We start from the raw sequence: 18,571 nt of genomic DNA on the forward strand, positions 1-18,571 counted from the left end.
ACAAAAGGCTTGGATGTCCAAACACATTAACAACCAATGAAAATATTGATAAAATAAATGACATTGTGGTCAATAATTGCTGAATCATTATTAGAGAACTTGCTGAAAAGTTGGGAATCTCTTACGGCTTATGTGAAACAATTTTGACTGACCTTTTTTTTTGGTATGAAACAAGTGGCAGCAAATTTGTTCTGAACTGTTGAATTTTCAACAGTGACATCGCAGAACAATTGATAGGTAATTGACAGAACAATTGATAGCTACTGATCACTAATGATTCACACATGTCATAACGTATGTGTATGGTTGTGACATTAAAACTAAGATCCAATTATCCCAATAGAATCTTCCTTAACAACCAACACCATACAAAGCTCACAGAATTTGTACTTTTGTTTATTTACAAAATGTTCAGTTACTATTAAATTTAGTCTACCTTTTGTTACTTTATTGTCATGAAGTCCACAAGTACACAAATAAGAGAAAACCAAATATTCATAGTGCTGGTGGAAATATTATTAACAATATCATTAAATACTTTGATAAAGAAAAAAATAGGTAGATTACTTCATGTACTTCATTTACAAAGTATTATTAGTTCACATTTTTCCCCGCATGTTAAATTAAGTTGGCTACATTGTAGACTGGTGTTGATTGTGCCAACCAAGTCCAGAAGTAATGTTAATATGATTGTGCAGTATGTATAAATATTAAATAATTTTTTTTTTAAAGAGCTTGACGAATCATTCTCAAGAATCAAACACAGAATGTCAGCCATTATTTTTAGTGACAAGTGTCATAAAGGTGGCTAATAAATATTGAATTGTTTCTTTGTTTTTGATACCGGGTTAAGTACATGACTCACATCTTATTTAATGCACAATTTAAATAATAAATGCTATTGCTCCATATTATTAAGCATACCATTTAATTCCTTCATACGAGTAAATTAGGTTAACTGGATGGCTAGATCAATTAATAATTTTGATGTAGTATTTTATATCAATTTTGAAATGAGGTCATCTGTCATTTAAATCTGCTGTCACTCAGTTTAACTTTCAGCACACAGCACCATTACTTATAATGTAAATTATAAGAATATACTATCATGACCTAAGTAATTATATTCAGGAATTACAGTGCAATAATAATTAAACATTTTTGTTTAAATAAAATCTGTCTGTCTGTGTCTGTGTGTGTGTGCACGCGTGGGAGAACAGAGTCTTATAAAATATATATATTTACCTGAAGTGCTGGAATTCCTGCTTCACCTCTATCTCCTTTTTGTCCAGGGCTATTTGCTCCACCCTCTCCTGGATCTCCTCTTAATCCTCTCAATCCATCATTACCAGGTGTTCCTCTAAGTCCAAATTCTCCTTTTTCTCCTGGAATACCCGAAAATCCATCAGTTCCGTTACATCCATCCAGACCTTTTGATCCAGTTGAACCTGGTAGACCTATAAGACCCTGTTAATAAGAGATTTACTAATATCAAATTTATGTTTATCTACCTACTTGATACCATTAAATACATAAGTATGATTATTATCAACAGTAAATACAGCAGGTCCTTCCATCATAAGCTATCTTTTAATACTACTCAATTTTTTATAATGCAATAAACAATAACAAATTAATATTATATTCTCTAAAAAAGTAAAAAAAAATATGAAATAAAAATAATTTTTTTCAGTGTTCCTTAAATTTATTTATTTTTTTAAAGTTTCTACAACATTTTTACTAAATCTCCAACTTCCTAACCTTTAATTTGACAATTATTTAAAATTTAGGAAGTGAAAGGTTTTTATTACTATTTAGAGCAGTTTTTTGAAGTCAACTGTATTATTCTTTGAAGTTTATTCCATTTTTTATTTTTATTTTATATATGGATAGGCCTTCAACAAAGCTGACCTATAGGAAAAAAATAACTAAAAATTGAAAATAACAAATAAAACGAATAGAAAATGAAAAAAAATAAATAAATAATTTTCAATAACCCCCCTCTTAATAGTGATTTATTTTGTAAAAACTATTTTATTACATTTAATGTATTTACATAAACATTTCATGAGTAAATTTAAAATAATTAATATGGATTTTTGTCTTATATTTTTTTTTTATATGAGATGAGTTTTTTTAAAGTAAGGCCCGTTTCAAAATAAAAACCAAAACTGAAAAATATGAACAAAATTTATTACATGTGCATAAAAGTTAGATTTACTACTTTTCTACATAGCTGCCTTCAAGTTCAACATATTTTTCAGAGCATTTTACTGGCATCTTCATTCCTTCTTCAAGAAAATCTGCTACCAGTTCACACCACACTATTAAACCACACTAAGTAGTATTAAAGCCACACTAGTAGTAAGTATTAAACCACACTATATTTCAATTCCTTGTCAGCATCAAACAGTTATGATGCAAACCACTATTTAAGGTGAAGAAAAATAATATAATCGCTGGGAGCTATGTCAGGTCTGTAGGATAGATGATTGAAGATTTTCCAACAAAAATTTTCCAATTTCTTCTCTGTCTGATTTACCATGTGTGGTTGGGCATTATCATGCAAAAACAAAATCCCCTGGGATAGCATCCCACGTTGTTTGATTTTTATAAATCTTCTAAGATTTTTTAATGTTTTGCAATATGTGCTGGCATTAACAGTAATTCCAGAATCACTAATTTAGAAAAGCAAGATACACTTTTTTACCAAAAAAATGAACAGCTATAACCTTCTTTACAGAACTTCTTTGGACATTTTGTTTTTCTGAATTTTTCAGTCTAGGAGATAATGAATGTTGCCAGTGCATCGACTGCCACTTTGTGTTGATGTTCAAATAAGGAATCCATGTTTCATCTTTGGTTTCAATGGAATTAAACAAGTCACTGAAAAATGGATGAATATAAACAATTAATAATAAAATGACTAATCTAATGTTGCTAACAGGTGACTATTGATGAAAATAATTGAGTTAAGCAAGTATCATGTTTACATCAGATATCTTGGAGGAAAATTCAAAACGGAACTTATTTTAAAAATATGCCTTTTATTACAATACATTATCTTATAATGGCATTATCTTATAATGTACGAGGGCAAGTCAAAAAGTAAAGTGAAATTCAAAAAATCAATATATTTATTTGTTCTTACATAAATGATTCATCATAATTCCCTCCTACTTCTACGTACTCAGTCAATCTTTTAACAAGCTTTTGAATTCCTTCCTGGAAGAAAGTTTTCGGTCATCTTTAAATGGGCTAAAAATATGAATATCACTTGGAGCCAGGTCTGGACTGTATGGAGGGTGATCCAGCAGCTCAAAACTGAGGTCTTGAAGGCAAAGGATTGTTTTTTTGGTTGTATAAGGTTGACCGTTATCCCGAAGCAAAATCACACCTTTAGAAAGTTAGCCACATCTTTTGGATCTGATTTTTTGTTTCAGTAAATACAGTAGCTCATAGTAGTTCTCCCTGTTTATTGATTGACCATTAGGTATGAAGTAAACCAAAAGTGAACCTTCCATACCCCAGAATATTGTCATCATCACCTTTCCTGCAGACACCTGAGTTTTCAACTTTTTTGCTGTGGGAGATGAAGGATGTTTCCACACTAAACTTTGTCGCTTAATTTTGGGTTCAAAGTGATGGACCCAAGTCTTATCAATGATTATTATCCACTTAAGAAATGAGTCTCCTTCATCTTTGTAATGTTACAAAGGCTTCTGGAAAATTTTCAAACAATTCTCTATGTGGATGTTGGTTAATTGATGTGAAACCCAGTGAGCACAGACCTTTTGAAATTTTAAAGAATCATGGATGACTGAAAATGTTGAGCTATGGCTTATATTCAACTCACTTCCAATGTCATCAACTTTAATTAATCGATTATTGGGAATCATTTTTTTAACTGCTTCAATATTGTTGTTAGTCTTTGAAGTGGAATGCCTACTTTGCACTGTTCATCAGAGAGAGAAATCCTACCATTTTTAAAGCAATCAATTCATTCATAGATCTTGCTTTTGCTCAATCAACTTTCTCCATATTACAGCAGCATTCAACAAATAATCTCTGCTGGTTTCACTTCTTCTGAACTGAGGAAACATATCTCTGCTCGCATTTCTTCCTTGGTGCAATCAAATAAAGGAGCACTCATTTTAAACAGACTTTTAAACATAATCACAAATAGCTAACAATGAAACAATACTTTCAATGAACAGCTGATAGAGGTAATGAGTTATAGTTGAACAATCATTGCTGCCACAGATGTGATTGGAAGGGAAATCAAAATTTCCCTTTACTTTTTGACTTACCCTCATATTATTATATACCATTCGGAATAATAAAAGCTTATTTCATTTATTTATAGCAACATACAGTGTGGCGCATGAAATGATCCAGTATTTGTTTAGGTTAATAATTAATTATTAATGTGTTTTATGTCGGCAGAAGTGACAGCAGTTCATGAATATTAGCTTTTTCTCTTTCTGAGGGCACTGCTTGTGTATCGTTACAAGATGACTGACAAAGGAAGACTGACTGTTGAACAGTGCATAAAGACTGTGTTGTTTTTTAATGAAATGAAAAGTGTGGACTTACACAAAGACAGTTTAGTGTTTATTTTCAAACTTGGTGCTCACCCTCATTAAAACGATACATAGACTATGAAAAATTTAATAGTAATGGTTCATTATTTGACAGTAAGCATGAACGGCCTGCCAATATTCATTCTCCACAGAATGTGGAAGCTGTCAGAGCAGCGTTGTTGAAAAGCCCAAGAAGAAAGCAGCAGCAGCACAACTTGGGATTTCTAGGCAATCTGTGCAACAAATTAAATTATTTGTTGTTAATTTTAAAAATTATTTGCATCCATACAAAATAACAATGTTGCCTAAATTAATGGTTGACAGCAAACATCAAAGAATGGCATACGCTGAATGGGCTGTGAACCGAGACGTATTGTTGAACAATGATTGGTTTTCAGATGAGGCACATTTTTACCTAGACGGGTTATTAATAAACAAAATGTTTGTTTTTGGGCTTCTGAAAATCCACATATGCTTCATGAAAAGGTGTATCACGCTCCAAGAATTACAGTATGAGCCTTTATCTCAAGTCGTGGGCTGATAGGACCTTTCTTTTTTAAACAGACAGTGAACAGTGAACGTTGTCTAAACTTGGTGCATAATATTTTTGTTCCTCAGCTTCTCGCAAAAGGGTTTCAATTACAAAAACAAGTGGTTCATGCAGGATGGAGCCAGACCATACATGGCTAATGTTGTTTTAGACTTTCTCCATGAAACTTTTAACACAAATGTCATTTCAAGTCGATTTCCTAATCGTTTTGTATGTGGACAGAACTGGCCCCCAAACAGTCCTGATTTGAAGCCATGTGATTATTTTCTTTGGGGATTGTTAAAGGAAATGATTTTCACTAAACATCCTCGTACAGTGATGAAAAAGCGAGTGTTGATGATTGAGACATACGAGATAACCAGCGATATGTGTCGTCGAGTTATTAATAATGTAGGAGCTCATGTTGAACAAATTGCTAGATTTGATGGTGGTCATATTGAACATATGATAAGCAGAACATCATCTCCAGGTATATAGTAAACACATTGTATTTTACTTTTCTGTATTGCGATTTAAATAAATATTTTTTAACAAACCCAAATGTTGGATCATTTCATACGCCACCCTGTAGAACTGAGTAATGATGAGGAAAAAACAACTAAGAATAACTTTAAAAATGATGAAAGTAGATAAATTTCAGTTAAAAAAATCCTCCACAAGTGTTTAGTAGAAAAATTTACATCAGTATTGCTGGAGGTACTTCTGATAAAAAGCATCATCAAAATTTGACCTTTTGATAAAAAGTAAGAAATAAATAAAACAAAAAAAAAATTAAAAGAAAACCTTGTTGAATTGAAAACCTTATTGAAGTTATTTAATAGAAGGAAAACTGAAAATTGCTAAGTAAGATTTCAAAGACCTTCTTTACATAAATAGCATTAAAGATAAAAAATTAAAGCCCTAAGTAATGACATAATGTTTCAAATTAAATTAATCTTTAAAAAAAATATTTATTGAACATATTCCATTAAAATATAAAAGAATTATTATAGTTTGTCCTAATTTTTTTTCTTTTAAACATTTATGTATGTCTATAGTTAGAAGAAGGCTATTAAATTGTTTGTTATAAACTGAACTGTAACTGAATAGCTGAAGCAGAAATAGATATACTATCAGAGAAAGAGATATTTTATGACAAAGAAATTATCATGAGCTAGTTTCTTGGCCATTTAGCGAGAGAACAGCTTATTATTCTTACTACTACTATTATTACAAAATGCTTACACGCACAAAACATAACCCATAAATCTGGATCATAAAATGCTTATTTTCTAATCTCCAGAATACATTCTAAATATAACACTATATGTCATGTATACCAACACTTAAGATAAACTTACTGGTATGCCTGGAGGTCCACGAGTTCCACCAATTCCTTGATCCCCCTGCAAAAATAAAAGAAAAGAAAAATAAATAAAGATTTATTTTTACTATTAAAAATCTACTACAAAAAGCTGTATTATAATGAATGAGATAATATTTACTTTTAAATCAACAACCTTTTCAACTGGTTTAATATTACTCTTTGTTTTTTATTTCATCCTATCTGCTTCTCAGTTATGTTTAATAAATTCCAATTTTTGTCTTCTCCACAGTTACCTTCTACTATAAAAATGAAGTTATCCTGAAATGCCATAATTTATGGAATACCAATCTTGTTCAGCTGTTTAAGTAGAAACGTATTGTTATGGGAGATATTAGATTAATAAATAATTTGTATTTTAATTAGAAAGGAAATGTAAAGGTAGGTAACAGGCTCGCTGAGAAAATAGAAATACAACAAGAAGTAAGACAAAAACTTTTACTTTCACCATTATTATTTACCTTATATTCAAAAAAAATAATTCAAAATTATTGTGGATACAACTAAAATTAAATTAATAAATCTACTGTTCACAAAAAGTGTGTGATAAAGCTATCAATAACAGAAGATAATCAATCAGTATGAATGATAGCTTTATCAATAACATCAGATACACAGATGAACCATACTTATTGTGGTTGTGGAATCACTGGAGAATTTACAGAGATTGATTGATATAATAGTAAGGAAAATAGAAAAACAATCAACTTCAAAAAATTAAATTTATGTCCATAGCAAAGTCACAAGAATGTGAAAATTAATGGATTAAGGTTGAGTTAATAGAAAAAGTCTACAAATATAAATACTTGGAAAGAAATGTAAAGAAAGTAAAGAGAATATAGAAGAAATTAGATGACTTAGGAAAAGTATTTAATAAAATGAAGATTGGATTTTGCAGATAGGTATTTGAACTTGCAAACCAAGAATTTTAAGTCTTAAAATCAGAATATTGAGATATTATTATTTTTTTTTTTTTGTAATATTATGTAATCGAAACATGGGATGATTAAGAAAATCATCAGAAATTGAACTAAAGCATCAAGATGTAACCATATTGATTGATCTTGAAATTGAGTTGGTTAAATAAAATAACAAAGAATGAAGTGCTCAGAAGAATGATTTAAGAAAAAGAGAGAAGTGTATCTTGCTGTAAACTATCCTGCAGGGAATGATACAAGGCAAAAGAAACAGAAGAAAACATATTTCTTGGTTGCACAATTTAAGACAGCGGTACAACTGTAAAATTATTAACTGCCGCAACATCAAAAGCAAAAAATGCCATGATTATTACAACCCAACATGATACCCATTGAATAAAAAGAACCTTCTTCATTTCTTTACAAGATTCTATACTTAAATAATTTTTTGACATTCACATTTTTAAAGAAATCAATTTTTTGCAGACTAAATTGTGAACAACAATGGAACTTTTTTTCTCTATTTGATCTTGAGGAGTAGACCTTTGAAACTATATGACATAAGTATTTTTTTGCTTAAATTATGCATAGCTATAAAAGTGTTCTTGCAAAGTTGAATAGATTTCTCGTGTAATTTAACATTATAAAGATACAAGTTGTTTTTAATGAAAACTGAATCATTTTCTACTATGTTGGACTTTCTCCTACAAATGATATTCCTTGATTTGATCAAGGATTGTAAATACATATCTTGCATCTTTACCATTAAACATACTTAGCCTTTTAATTAACATAATGAAACTTCATTATGACCATTAAACTTGAAAAAACTTTTAAATTTATATACTACCCTGTTAAATGTATGTACTACCCTGTTTAATGTGATGTTCACTTTTACAATTAGTTTTTTTGTTACATTTCTTTTATAATTATCAGAGTTAGTTTTACATGTTTTACTCACTCTGCAATGTTCAACATCACAAAATAATATATAGACACTAGTTAATATATATAACAAGATTATATATAAGAACACACAAAACTAATAGTTAACAAATACTAGATGACAACCTTTAAATACCAAGGACTGCACTACTGAAGAAAGGAAGCACCTGATTACTGCTCGATTGTCAACATAAAATCTGCACAAAGATGTGCATTGTGACATCTCACACATCCCTTTTTTTACAGTAGAGATTTGTTCTAAAAAACTGTATACCATAAAAACTGACTTCACATGTCCCTGCAAGTACAATTTAATCTATCCACCATAAATATATACACAGAAATTAAAAACTAAAAATTCAGAATTTTGTCACATATCCCCTTTTTTGTAAAGTTCAAATTCACTATGTAGCCTATATGCAGCAAAATAATTGAATTATAAAACAAAAATAAAATAAAATCATTATTACCCACCCGATATCCTTTTTCTCCAATATCACCAAACTCTCCCATCATTCCTTTCTCTCCTTTTGGTCCTGGAGGTCCATCTTCACCCATTTCACCTGGTACTCCATCTTGTCCCTGTATTCCCGGTAGTCCTATTTCTCCCTGCTCTCCTTTGATCCCAGTGCAATCGCATTTGAATGGGTTCGAACATCCTGTGCATGCCTGTAAATCAAAAGAAAATAAAAAAATTATTTATTTATATATATCAATGGTCAAAAATTGCATTAATAGATAATTATTAATTCTCAACTAAATGTTATTTTGTTGGTCTCCGTGACTGAGTAGGTAGTGTCTGAGCAACTTGTATGGAGATCCGGGGTTCAAATCACAGTCAGGCATGGCATCTTTACATATTTTATAAATCTCCACTGGGCCATTGATCAACTGGGCTACCGATTTCCATCAATCATAACTACTGATGCCAGCTCTTTCAGAACAGAAAAAAAATTTGAAATGTTATTTTATAGTTAATATAGATTACTCATCATGTTTTTTAATTAAAAAGTCTTAATTTTTTTAGATATCCACAAATATTTAATAAAATTTGAAGAAATAAACATTGCTTTTTAAATTATTTAAAAAATTTTTATTAATGCTAATTTTATTGTAAGAAATACATTTTTTTTTCAACTATTATAATATAATATACAGAATTTTAACAAAGTGTAGGAACCCTTAAATAGCTTTTCAGCAGTTAATCATACAAACATGAAATATTTTAGATGATCCTATTTCAAACAATTTTTTTTTAAGATATGAGATCACCACATCCAATGTTTATGATACAACTCAAAAATTTTAAGACCTTACCTCATTACCTCATTTAAAAGAGGTAACACGAAAAGAGGAATTTAAACAAAAAATTACTTAAAAATTCAACAATCTAAAACTCTAATCAAAATGAAGACAATTTAATAGTTTTTTCCACAACTAGTTTCAAAAGTGGTCTACTGCAGTACATCATATACAGATTGTGTATCATTAAGTTCTCCCAGGACTTTATAACCTATTCTACTCGTGAAAATAATGGAAATTAAGGGACAAAATTAGTGATTTCTTGTGGTTTTTGACCTGAAAAATTGAATAAAATAGCTCCCAGAACCGTATCTGCAATAGGTTATCAGAAATTTGGATTGAAAACTAATAAATTGGGGTAAAAAACCCTGTTTTTTATGTTTTACTTACAATAACTTTGTTAAATGGGTAAAAAACATATTAACGTTTAGACAAAACTTGTAGAGATTTTAATTCTAAAAAATGACAAAGAACAGTTAGAAAAATTTGTAATTTTATTTAGAAACGGTATATTACTACATTTGTTAGAAAAGTACTTATTTAATGTAAATAAAAACCAGATTCCTTTTTTGGTGATCTAAAGAATTCGTAAAAACAAAATTTACTGTTAAACAGTTTAAAAAACTGGAAATTAAGCTACAGTTGTAAAATAAAAATTACTTAGATAATATTATTTTGTTAATGACAGGAATACAATAAATTATTTAAAAAATTATTATTTCGAAGTTGGTAATAAAATACCAACAGCTGATTAACAATACGCAATATGGTATTAGTGATCAAATCACTCTATAAGATATATTAAGTATACCAGGTACTGTGAACTGTGCAGTCGTTACGATGGTCGTCGTTAGCGAAGATTTGCTGTGAATTTTAGTTTGAACGAGATAGGTTTGCCATTGAAGTAATGCTGTACTTATTTGTAACAGAGTAATACGTTGATATGGTATTCACTTTCGGTATTGCAATAGTACCGCTGCAGCTGCTGCAGTAGAATACGTTTTCCGAGTCGCAGGATTCCAGATCCCAAAACAATTAGCGCAATTTTTCGCAACCTTCGGGAAACAGGTTCATTACTTAGTAGTCGTACCACCTACGAACGATGTTATTGTTATTAACGTTGATGTTGATAATTGTTATCGATTAAATTATTATCGATACAGTTTAGCACAGTCCAAGTGTCAGTACACGCGACAGTATACGTCTTTCTTAGCGGATCGGAATTTTGCATTCGATGGTTTGGAGGACTAAACAAAACAGATTTTATCATAAACATCCAGTTCAACATGTACACCCAGGAGACGGTCTGCTTCGCTTGAACTTCTGCTGCTGGTGGAATACAAATCGACAACTCTATAAATATGTTTTGTTTATCGACGATGCAAATTTTACTCGAGTTGTCGTCAACATCTTACGCGATGAGCGTACATGAGCAGAAGTAAATTATCATGAAACGGTGGAAGGCAATTTTTAACACCGATTTAGCGTCAATGTACGGTGCGGCTTTTTTCACAACCAGCTGTTGAAACGTTCATATTACCTGGCCGCTTAAATTCTAGGGTGTACTTGCATTTCCTTCAAGAAGCATTGCGGCAGTTGCTTGAAGATGTTCCTCTAATTCTGAGACGCAAAGTATATTTCCAGCATGATTGCGCGCCTCCCGACTTCTTGTGCCCTTTCCACTCAATTTAATCATCATTTCTCTGAGAAATAGATCGGTCGTGGAGGTTTAACTTTATTAAATTGCTAATAAAGAAATAAAATTGTGCGAAAAAATTTATAAAGAGTTTTATTGTGAAAAATTATACTACATACGTTAAGTCAGCTAAACAGGAATAAGAGTTTAAGAAATTTGGCTTTTATTAAGAAAAAAAAAAACAGTTCGAAACGTGATAGAATAATAGTGTATTATAAATATTTTTATCTGATTATACCCTTTTTTTGTAAGAAAATAGGTAAATAACCTAATGAGAAAGTAAGTAAAATTGCTATGATACTTATTAGAATTTAATATTTCAGTTTTAAGCTCTATTAAAATACTTGAATTTTTTTAACAAAATCACGGTCAGTCTTTTTAAAGTGTTTAACTGTTATTGAAAGAATGATGTCAAAAGTGAATATATAGACTCTTCTTAGGAATCAAATATGAATTTTCATTTTTAAGCTCCCTAATAAAATACTAAGCTTGTCATAATTATTAAATGTTCACTAATATTATTACGTATATACCGATCTCTGTAGTAGAATGGTAGGATCTCGGCTTTTTATCCAGAGATCCAAGGTTCAAATCCAGTCAGGCATGCTATTTTTCATAGGATACAAAATTCCATTTCCATATCTCAGCGACAACCTTCAAGCTTATGTGACAAAATCACAAAAAAAAAACTAAATGAAAACATAATTCTTCCTAAAGTATGATATATCTCTTGGGGTTCCCTCAAAAAATCAGAATGAGGGATCCAGATACAAAAATGGGCCGTCAGATCATTGTTTTACACCCATAAATATTAATCATTTAAATAAAATTTAGTAAATTAAAAATTCTAACTTATTATTATGTTTTTATTTATGAATGTACAATTTTTAATAAAAATAATGAATGGCCGCTTTTTCTTAAAAAAAAAGTAATAATATCCATATTTATCAAACCCGGCAACAGAACCAATTACGTGTAACTAAAGTACTTTGGCGTACGAAAAAGGATGTTGTATTTTTTTTTGTCTTTTTAATAAATTACGGAACTATTTAAAAAATCTTTCCACCAATTTATTTAAAATTAAATTAAAAACCTTTCTTTTACAGAAAAATTATTACTCTGTAGATGAATTTCTAATAATAATAATAATAATAATGGTGAACTAACAACGTAAAATAAAGTGCCGCTTTACGGCACGAATGAAAAGTCTAGGCGACAAAACAGATGGATTGCTGTTCGACACCTTGAAGCAGTTGGACTCACGGCACAATCGGATGATACTGATAAATTTATCCACTGTGCATTAAAAAAGATAAAATTTATCTAAAATTATTTTGAAATTGTTGATTTTATGTAATTTTATTCAAATAATCTTCCGTATTTTAATTCGGAAGACGATAAATCATTTCATAATTAACATTTCTTCCTTTTTCCTGTTTAGCTTCCGGGAATTACCATCAGGTATTAATTCAGAGGATGAATGAGGATGACATGTACGAGTGTAAATGAAGCGTAGTCTTGTACAGTCTCAATTCAACCGTTCCTGAGATGTGTGCTTTGAAACCCAACCACGAAAGAATACCGTTATCCACGATTAGTATTCAAATCTGTATAAAAGAAACTGCCTTTACTAGGACTTGAAGCTAGAACTCTCGACTCCCAAATCAGCTGATTTGCGAAGACGCGTTCTCCACTAGACCAATCCGGTAGATTTCATAATTAATATTTAAACCCAGACCGGGGTTTATATATGTAATGAGGATTACGTATGTTTCAATTCGATATGGATGGTTTAAAAAATTTTTAATCGGCTTATAATAATATGTGAGATAGAAAAACGGCAAATGCAATACAGTTTACGTATAAGTACCACCCATCTACTTTCCCCCTTGGGAAAAAATTATTTTTTTTGATGCCTTGGGCCTCGTGTTTTTCTTGAATCTTTGATACATTATCAATCTTATCAAAAATGATCGTTTTCCATTTACGGGCAGTTTACATTACCGAATAAATATTTGGAACGAGACTCGTTTAGATCCGTACTTCAACGAAGATGTAAAACAGTTGATGGCAGGCGTTGTATTTCAGGTACAATTAAAAAACCGTTCGCCAAAGCGTATTATTTTATATTATAATTTATCGCGTATTTTATAATGTTATTCTGATGATAGTATTTACTATGGTATCCCAAGATCCATTCAGGCAAATATTGGAGCAGTTTATTATTTTTTTTGTCGTGAAGTAGTATATTTACTCGTTTCTGGTGTGTTATATGAAGTGTTTTATTTTTTACAGAATAAAAGATTTTTTTTATTTGTTAATGTTAGTAATTAAAAATTATACTGACTGACCCACTGAGCAATAGGCCACATTTTTATGCTTAATAATAATAATAATGACAATTTTTTTTTTTATGATGTAACATCTAAATTTAAATTTAAGTCAAGGAAGTAAGTTTATTCGCAACAATTACGCTGAAAAATAAGTTATCTTACTAAAAAAGGATACTTGTAACTATTTGCATGACATGAACTCGATATATATATATATATATATATATATATTTATACATCGATTAGAAAGGAAATTCGTAGTCACCAGTCGTAAAAGAGATTTAAAAAGATCATAGCACACATTACATTCGTAAAGGGAGTGCCACGTGTTTGTTCTGTTCCTCTCTTATTGAATGGAGCTCCTTTCAACATTTCTTGGAATGTAAACAAATACGATCGTAGAACACTCGCATACGCAAATATAAACGCACTTACACGAACACACACAGACACACACAATAGCAATGTATAATTTGTGCTGTTATTTTATGGTTATTGACGGATGTTACCGTACCAAAGCTTTAATCTTTTTATCTTCATCGCACAGGGTAAAAGACACTAGATAACATGACCTGTAATTTTTTTTCAGACCGGCAAATAAGAACACACACGGAGTTAAATTAATTAGTTCTCACAGTAACTATGAACCCAGTATATATTTTAATTCGTCGTTTTTAATTTGCAGTAAATTAAATTTATAACATAAAATATATAATTAATCTCTTTGAAAGTTTTTAACGATCAAAAAGGATAACTACCGGCAAAATAATAATTATTTCGCTAACCGCAGAAGAGGGGAAAAAGAAATTACTCTATTAAAAAATTATTTCGGACTTCATTAAATATTAAAAAATAGTAAAACGGTTAATAGATTAAATACTCAAAGATCGGCTAAGGTTTAATTCATTCGTTGCGTTAAAATTAATCAGCAAGGCTTCACTATAGACCTGTTTTAGAGGACGTACAGTCCGGTAAAAAAGTAAATTTCATCTGGTTTGTGGTTGTGCAGTAAGAATAGTGATAGTTATGAAATTCAGCGAGTCAATACATACGATATGATAAAGGTTATTTCTAGATCCGGTAAAGGGAGCAGCATCGGTTTTGTTAACGATATATTTAGTTTTTTTTGTTTTTTTTTTATAAGGAGTGCAAAAAAAGAAGATTTTATTACTATTAAAAATGTACAATTACATTTATTTGTGCTTATATTTATTAATATGTAATCCTTGTTAAAAAAGAATAGTTCACTTATTCTTAGAAAATAACATCTATCTCTCTCAAAACAGATAACAAAACTGTTTTTTTGTTGGTTTTTTTTATTAATTCTACACAATACATCACCTTACAAGAAAGGATATTATTACGCATCCGTTGCCATTTTTAATATATTGCCGATCAATTTAAAAAATCTTTCCATTAATTTAAATAAAATATTGAAAAGTTTTCTTTTACGAAATAGTAATACTCTATCGATGAATTTTCAAATAATACTATTTAAAAATTTAAAATTCTAAACTTTCTGCATCCGATCCAAAATGTTACGTTGTGTTACGTCCAAAATTCTATTAATACAAGTTATTGTATAAACATGTGTTGTTATGTATCCATCACACGAAAGATTTATCTATTTACATTCGTACAGTTAGGTTATTATTTAATCTTTTTTTATATGCCAAACCTATTAAAACAATCGGATTAAATTAAATTTTTACTTTTTACATAAAATAAGCCAATACTTTTTTTTTTATTCTATCAGATCAGTTTAAGTTCACAAAATTAAAAATAACAAAGTTACATAAATAAATAAAAAATTTATGTGCAATTGTAATAGATAATAGATAAGAGTTTTCACACTTGAAAGTAGATTAAATCAAATTATGTACTTAAACTTATGACTTATTTACTGAGAGGTGTAGTTAATTGAAACCCATCACCAAATAACCAATTTCTGTTGAGAAATTTTGTACACAAATTTATTAAGTAATATATTTATTTCAAAAAGTACTGTACTTCCGATATCAAATTTAAATAAACAATTTTAGTTTAACAAACATCTAATTTGTCGGTTGATATTGTCACGTAGTGTTACAAAATGTACAGTTATGATATCTTCGTGCATTGAAAATATAGCAGAAAAAAATTAATAAATTGTACTTGAATCTACTCGTACAGGACTCAACCCCTATTTATCGTTACTGTAACACCACAATCATCTGTCTGTCTATCTTCCAGTTCTATTACCAGTGTTCTCCAGAACCAGGAAAATTGACGCAGGAAAATCAGACTCCAGTAAGCCGCAAACTATTCTCTTATTATATATACTACAGCCATTTGTTAAGTTTTAGGTCTAACCAACAGATGGCACAAATACGACTAAGTGACTATGCCATTTGTCAAATACGATTCACATCCTGAGAAGCGTCAGACAAGTGTGCTTAGTTGCTTGTTTTTATGGTGATCAACTAAAAAATACGTTTCAATATTTACTGAAAAATGGGTGAAATTGATATTCAGTCTATTATAAGATATTTTGTTTTAAAAGGTGACTGAAACAAAAATAATTACATTTAATATTAAAGGATTTTTCCCGTTCGTTTTCAACATTAAAAACGTGTGCTACTAAATTTAAAGTGATAGTACATCCATTCGAGGTGATGAACGCTTGGGATACCTAAAAACCGCTACGACGAACGAAATCATCACAAAATATCAAAATGCCATATTAGATTATCGCTTCCTGATACGGCAAGCATCTCGTTGGACGTGTCCAGCACATTTTTACAAGATTTTTTATCTATTGAAAAGCTTTCCGCTCAATGGGGGCTGCGTTTGTAAATAGTCGACAAAAAGCATATTCGTCTGAACACTTTTCTAGGGTATTTAACGCGATTTCACTGAGTTCCTTCGATGTTTTATAACAGTAGATAGAACACGGACTCACCATTATACTCCGGATACCAAAGAGAAAACCAAAAACAATAGATGGGAGAAGGTGAAAGTGGACCAAAGAAATGGAAAACGGTTCCACCTACAGGAAAAAAGTCTTGAGTAGGTTTTTTGGGATTTTGGTGATCATAAATTATCTGGAAAAAAGACCATCTCCGCTTCCTCGCTCTGAAAAAAGCAGAGGAATATATGGTGTATTTCATTATTATTCTCGTTTCAATATTCGAAAGTCTCCAGATATCCCAAGCAGGTTTCTGTATTCAGGGCCGTCGGCAACTGCGACCCTTGTTCGTGATATGTGAGTGAGGTTAGTCTTGTATAAAATCAGGCCGACCGTAACTGAGAGATGTGGTTAATTGAAACCCACCACCAAATAATACCGGTATCCACGATCTAGTATTCAAATCCAAATAAAGGCAATAACTCGAAGTTATTGCTATTTGTTATTAATTCAAAAACTTATTAAGTTAACTTAATAAAGTTATTGTTATTAATTCAAAAAATTCAATGCGATAACTCAAAGTTTCTAAGGAATGAAAAAAAGACATGAAGAAACAAGTTGACACCTACATCAAGGCTCAAAGTAGATATTCCAAAATAAGAAAAAGAAAATAAGATAAGAAAAATTAAAAATATAGTCTACTTAATTTCGAATATCGTAAGATACTTTGTAATTTAAAAAAAATACAGTAATCTGTTTTACAGATGGGCTATGTAATTTTTGAACACCCTGTATAAATAGTACAGATAAATAAATGTATACTAACGTAATAAGAAAGCTAAATATACATATTTAGTTTTTTGTAAGTAAAAAGCTATAAAGAAATACAATAGCTTACAAAACTTCCAACGATATTTTAATTTAGTTATTTTGTAGGACGTTTAACAAGGTAAATGAATTTATTCATAAAAAATTATAAATTGAAAAAAAAATATTATGTAATTAGTAAACAAGGTGACTACAAAAAAAAAGTGATTAATTGTAATTTTATAACACAAATTTCACTTCTAACTAAATAGGCACCCACAAGAATCATAATAAACAATACATTTTATGGTGAGATTTCTAAAAATTTTATTAAATAAATTATAATATTTAAAAACATGTTTAAATAACATTCAAAATTTAAATTAAAAATAATTTATACATTTTTATATCAAAAAATTTATAATACGATTAAAACGGATTTTTTAAAAAAATTATAGCTTTTCCCCAACCACACTTTTTTTCTGAGTACTATAATTCTAAATCATACTGTACAGTTTGAGGAAACTTAAAACCAAACCGCTACAGGCTAAAAACAGTTGTAACATTTTACAAATGAAATTTTAAAAAAATCGTAAATTAAATTTTATATTTACATTAGTTAGCAAAAGTTTATATATTTATTAAAAAAAAAAAATTGATTTGAGCGCCCTGCCAATCACTCTCAACTTCTACTCGAATGATCATATTGAGAGCCACCTGACGTAAAACGTTGTCATCAATGCGATCGATTTCTTGTTGAATTTTGGCGCTCATAGTGTGGAGATTTGATTCATAATTTTTGTCCTTCAAAACAGCCCGAAGGAAAAAATTCCAGTCATAAAAGTCTGGGGAATGTAGATGCCACTTGGCTCTGATCGTAGTTCGTTCTGTAAAATCTGCATGAATGCGTGCTAGTGAGTCGTTTGGTGTACGATACGTTACTCCATCTTGATGGAAGAAGCCGTGTTCTTTGTCACGATCTGTTAACTGAGCATAAGAATTTTATAAAAATATTACGGTATACTTCTGTATTGAAAGTTCGGTTAAAAATACAGGTCCCCGATATTCGATTACCGTAAACAGCATATCACACATCGATTTATTTTCCTAGCACACAACGAGGTGCGCTATCATCACCCGAACGCAAAATTATTCAAATAAACGATTAAAAATTATCAATTAAAATTT

General features: G+C 30.1%; 1 protein-coding gene across 1 annotated transcript in view; it reads right to left on the reverse strand.

Annotated features, from left to right (window-relative positions):
* Positions 1-18,571, reverse strand: part of LOC142320508 (uncharacterized) — a 525,465-nt gene that overhangs the window by 129,172 nt on the left and 377,722 nt on the right. Inside the window, exons 2-4 of the mRNA XM_075358371.1 lie at positions 8,833-9,027; positions 6,474-6,518; positions 1,246-1,467 (exon numbers count right to left, since the gene is read on the reverse strand). Of these exons, the coding sequence (XP_075214486.1) occupies positions 1,246-1,467; positions 6,474-6,518; positions 8,833-9,027 (462 nt within the window). The remainder of the gene's footprint in view (positions 1-1,245; positions 1,468-6,473; positions 6,519-8,832; positions 9,028-18,571) is intronic.

Source organism: Lycorma delicatula, chromosome 2 (genome assembly GCF_047948215.1).
Source record: "Lycorma delicatula isolate Av1 chromosome 2, ASM4794821v1, whole genome shotgun sequence".
Classification (NCBI taxonomy): Eukaryota; Metazoa; Arthropoda; class Insecta; order Hemiptera; family Fulgoridae; genus Lycorma; species Lycorma delicatula.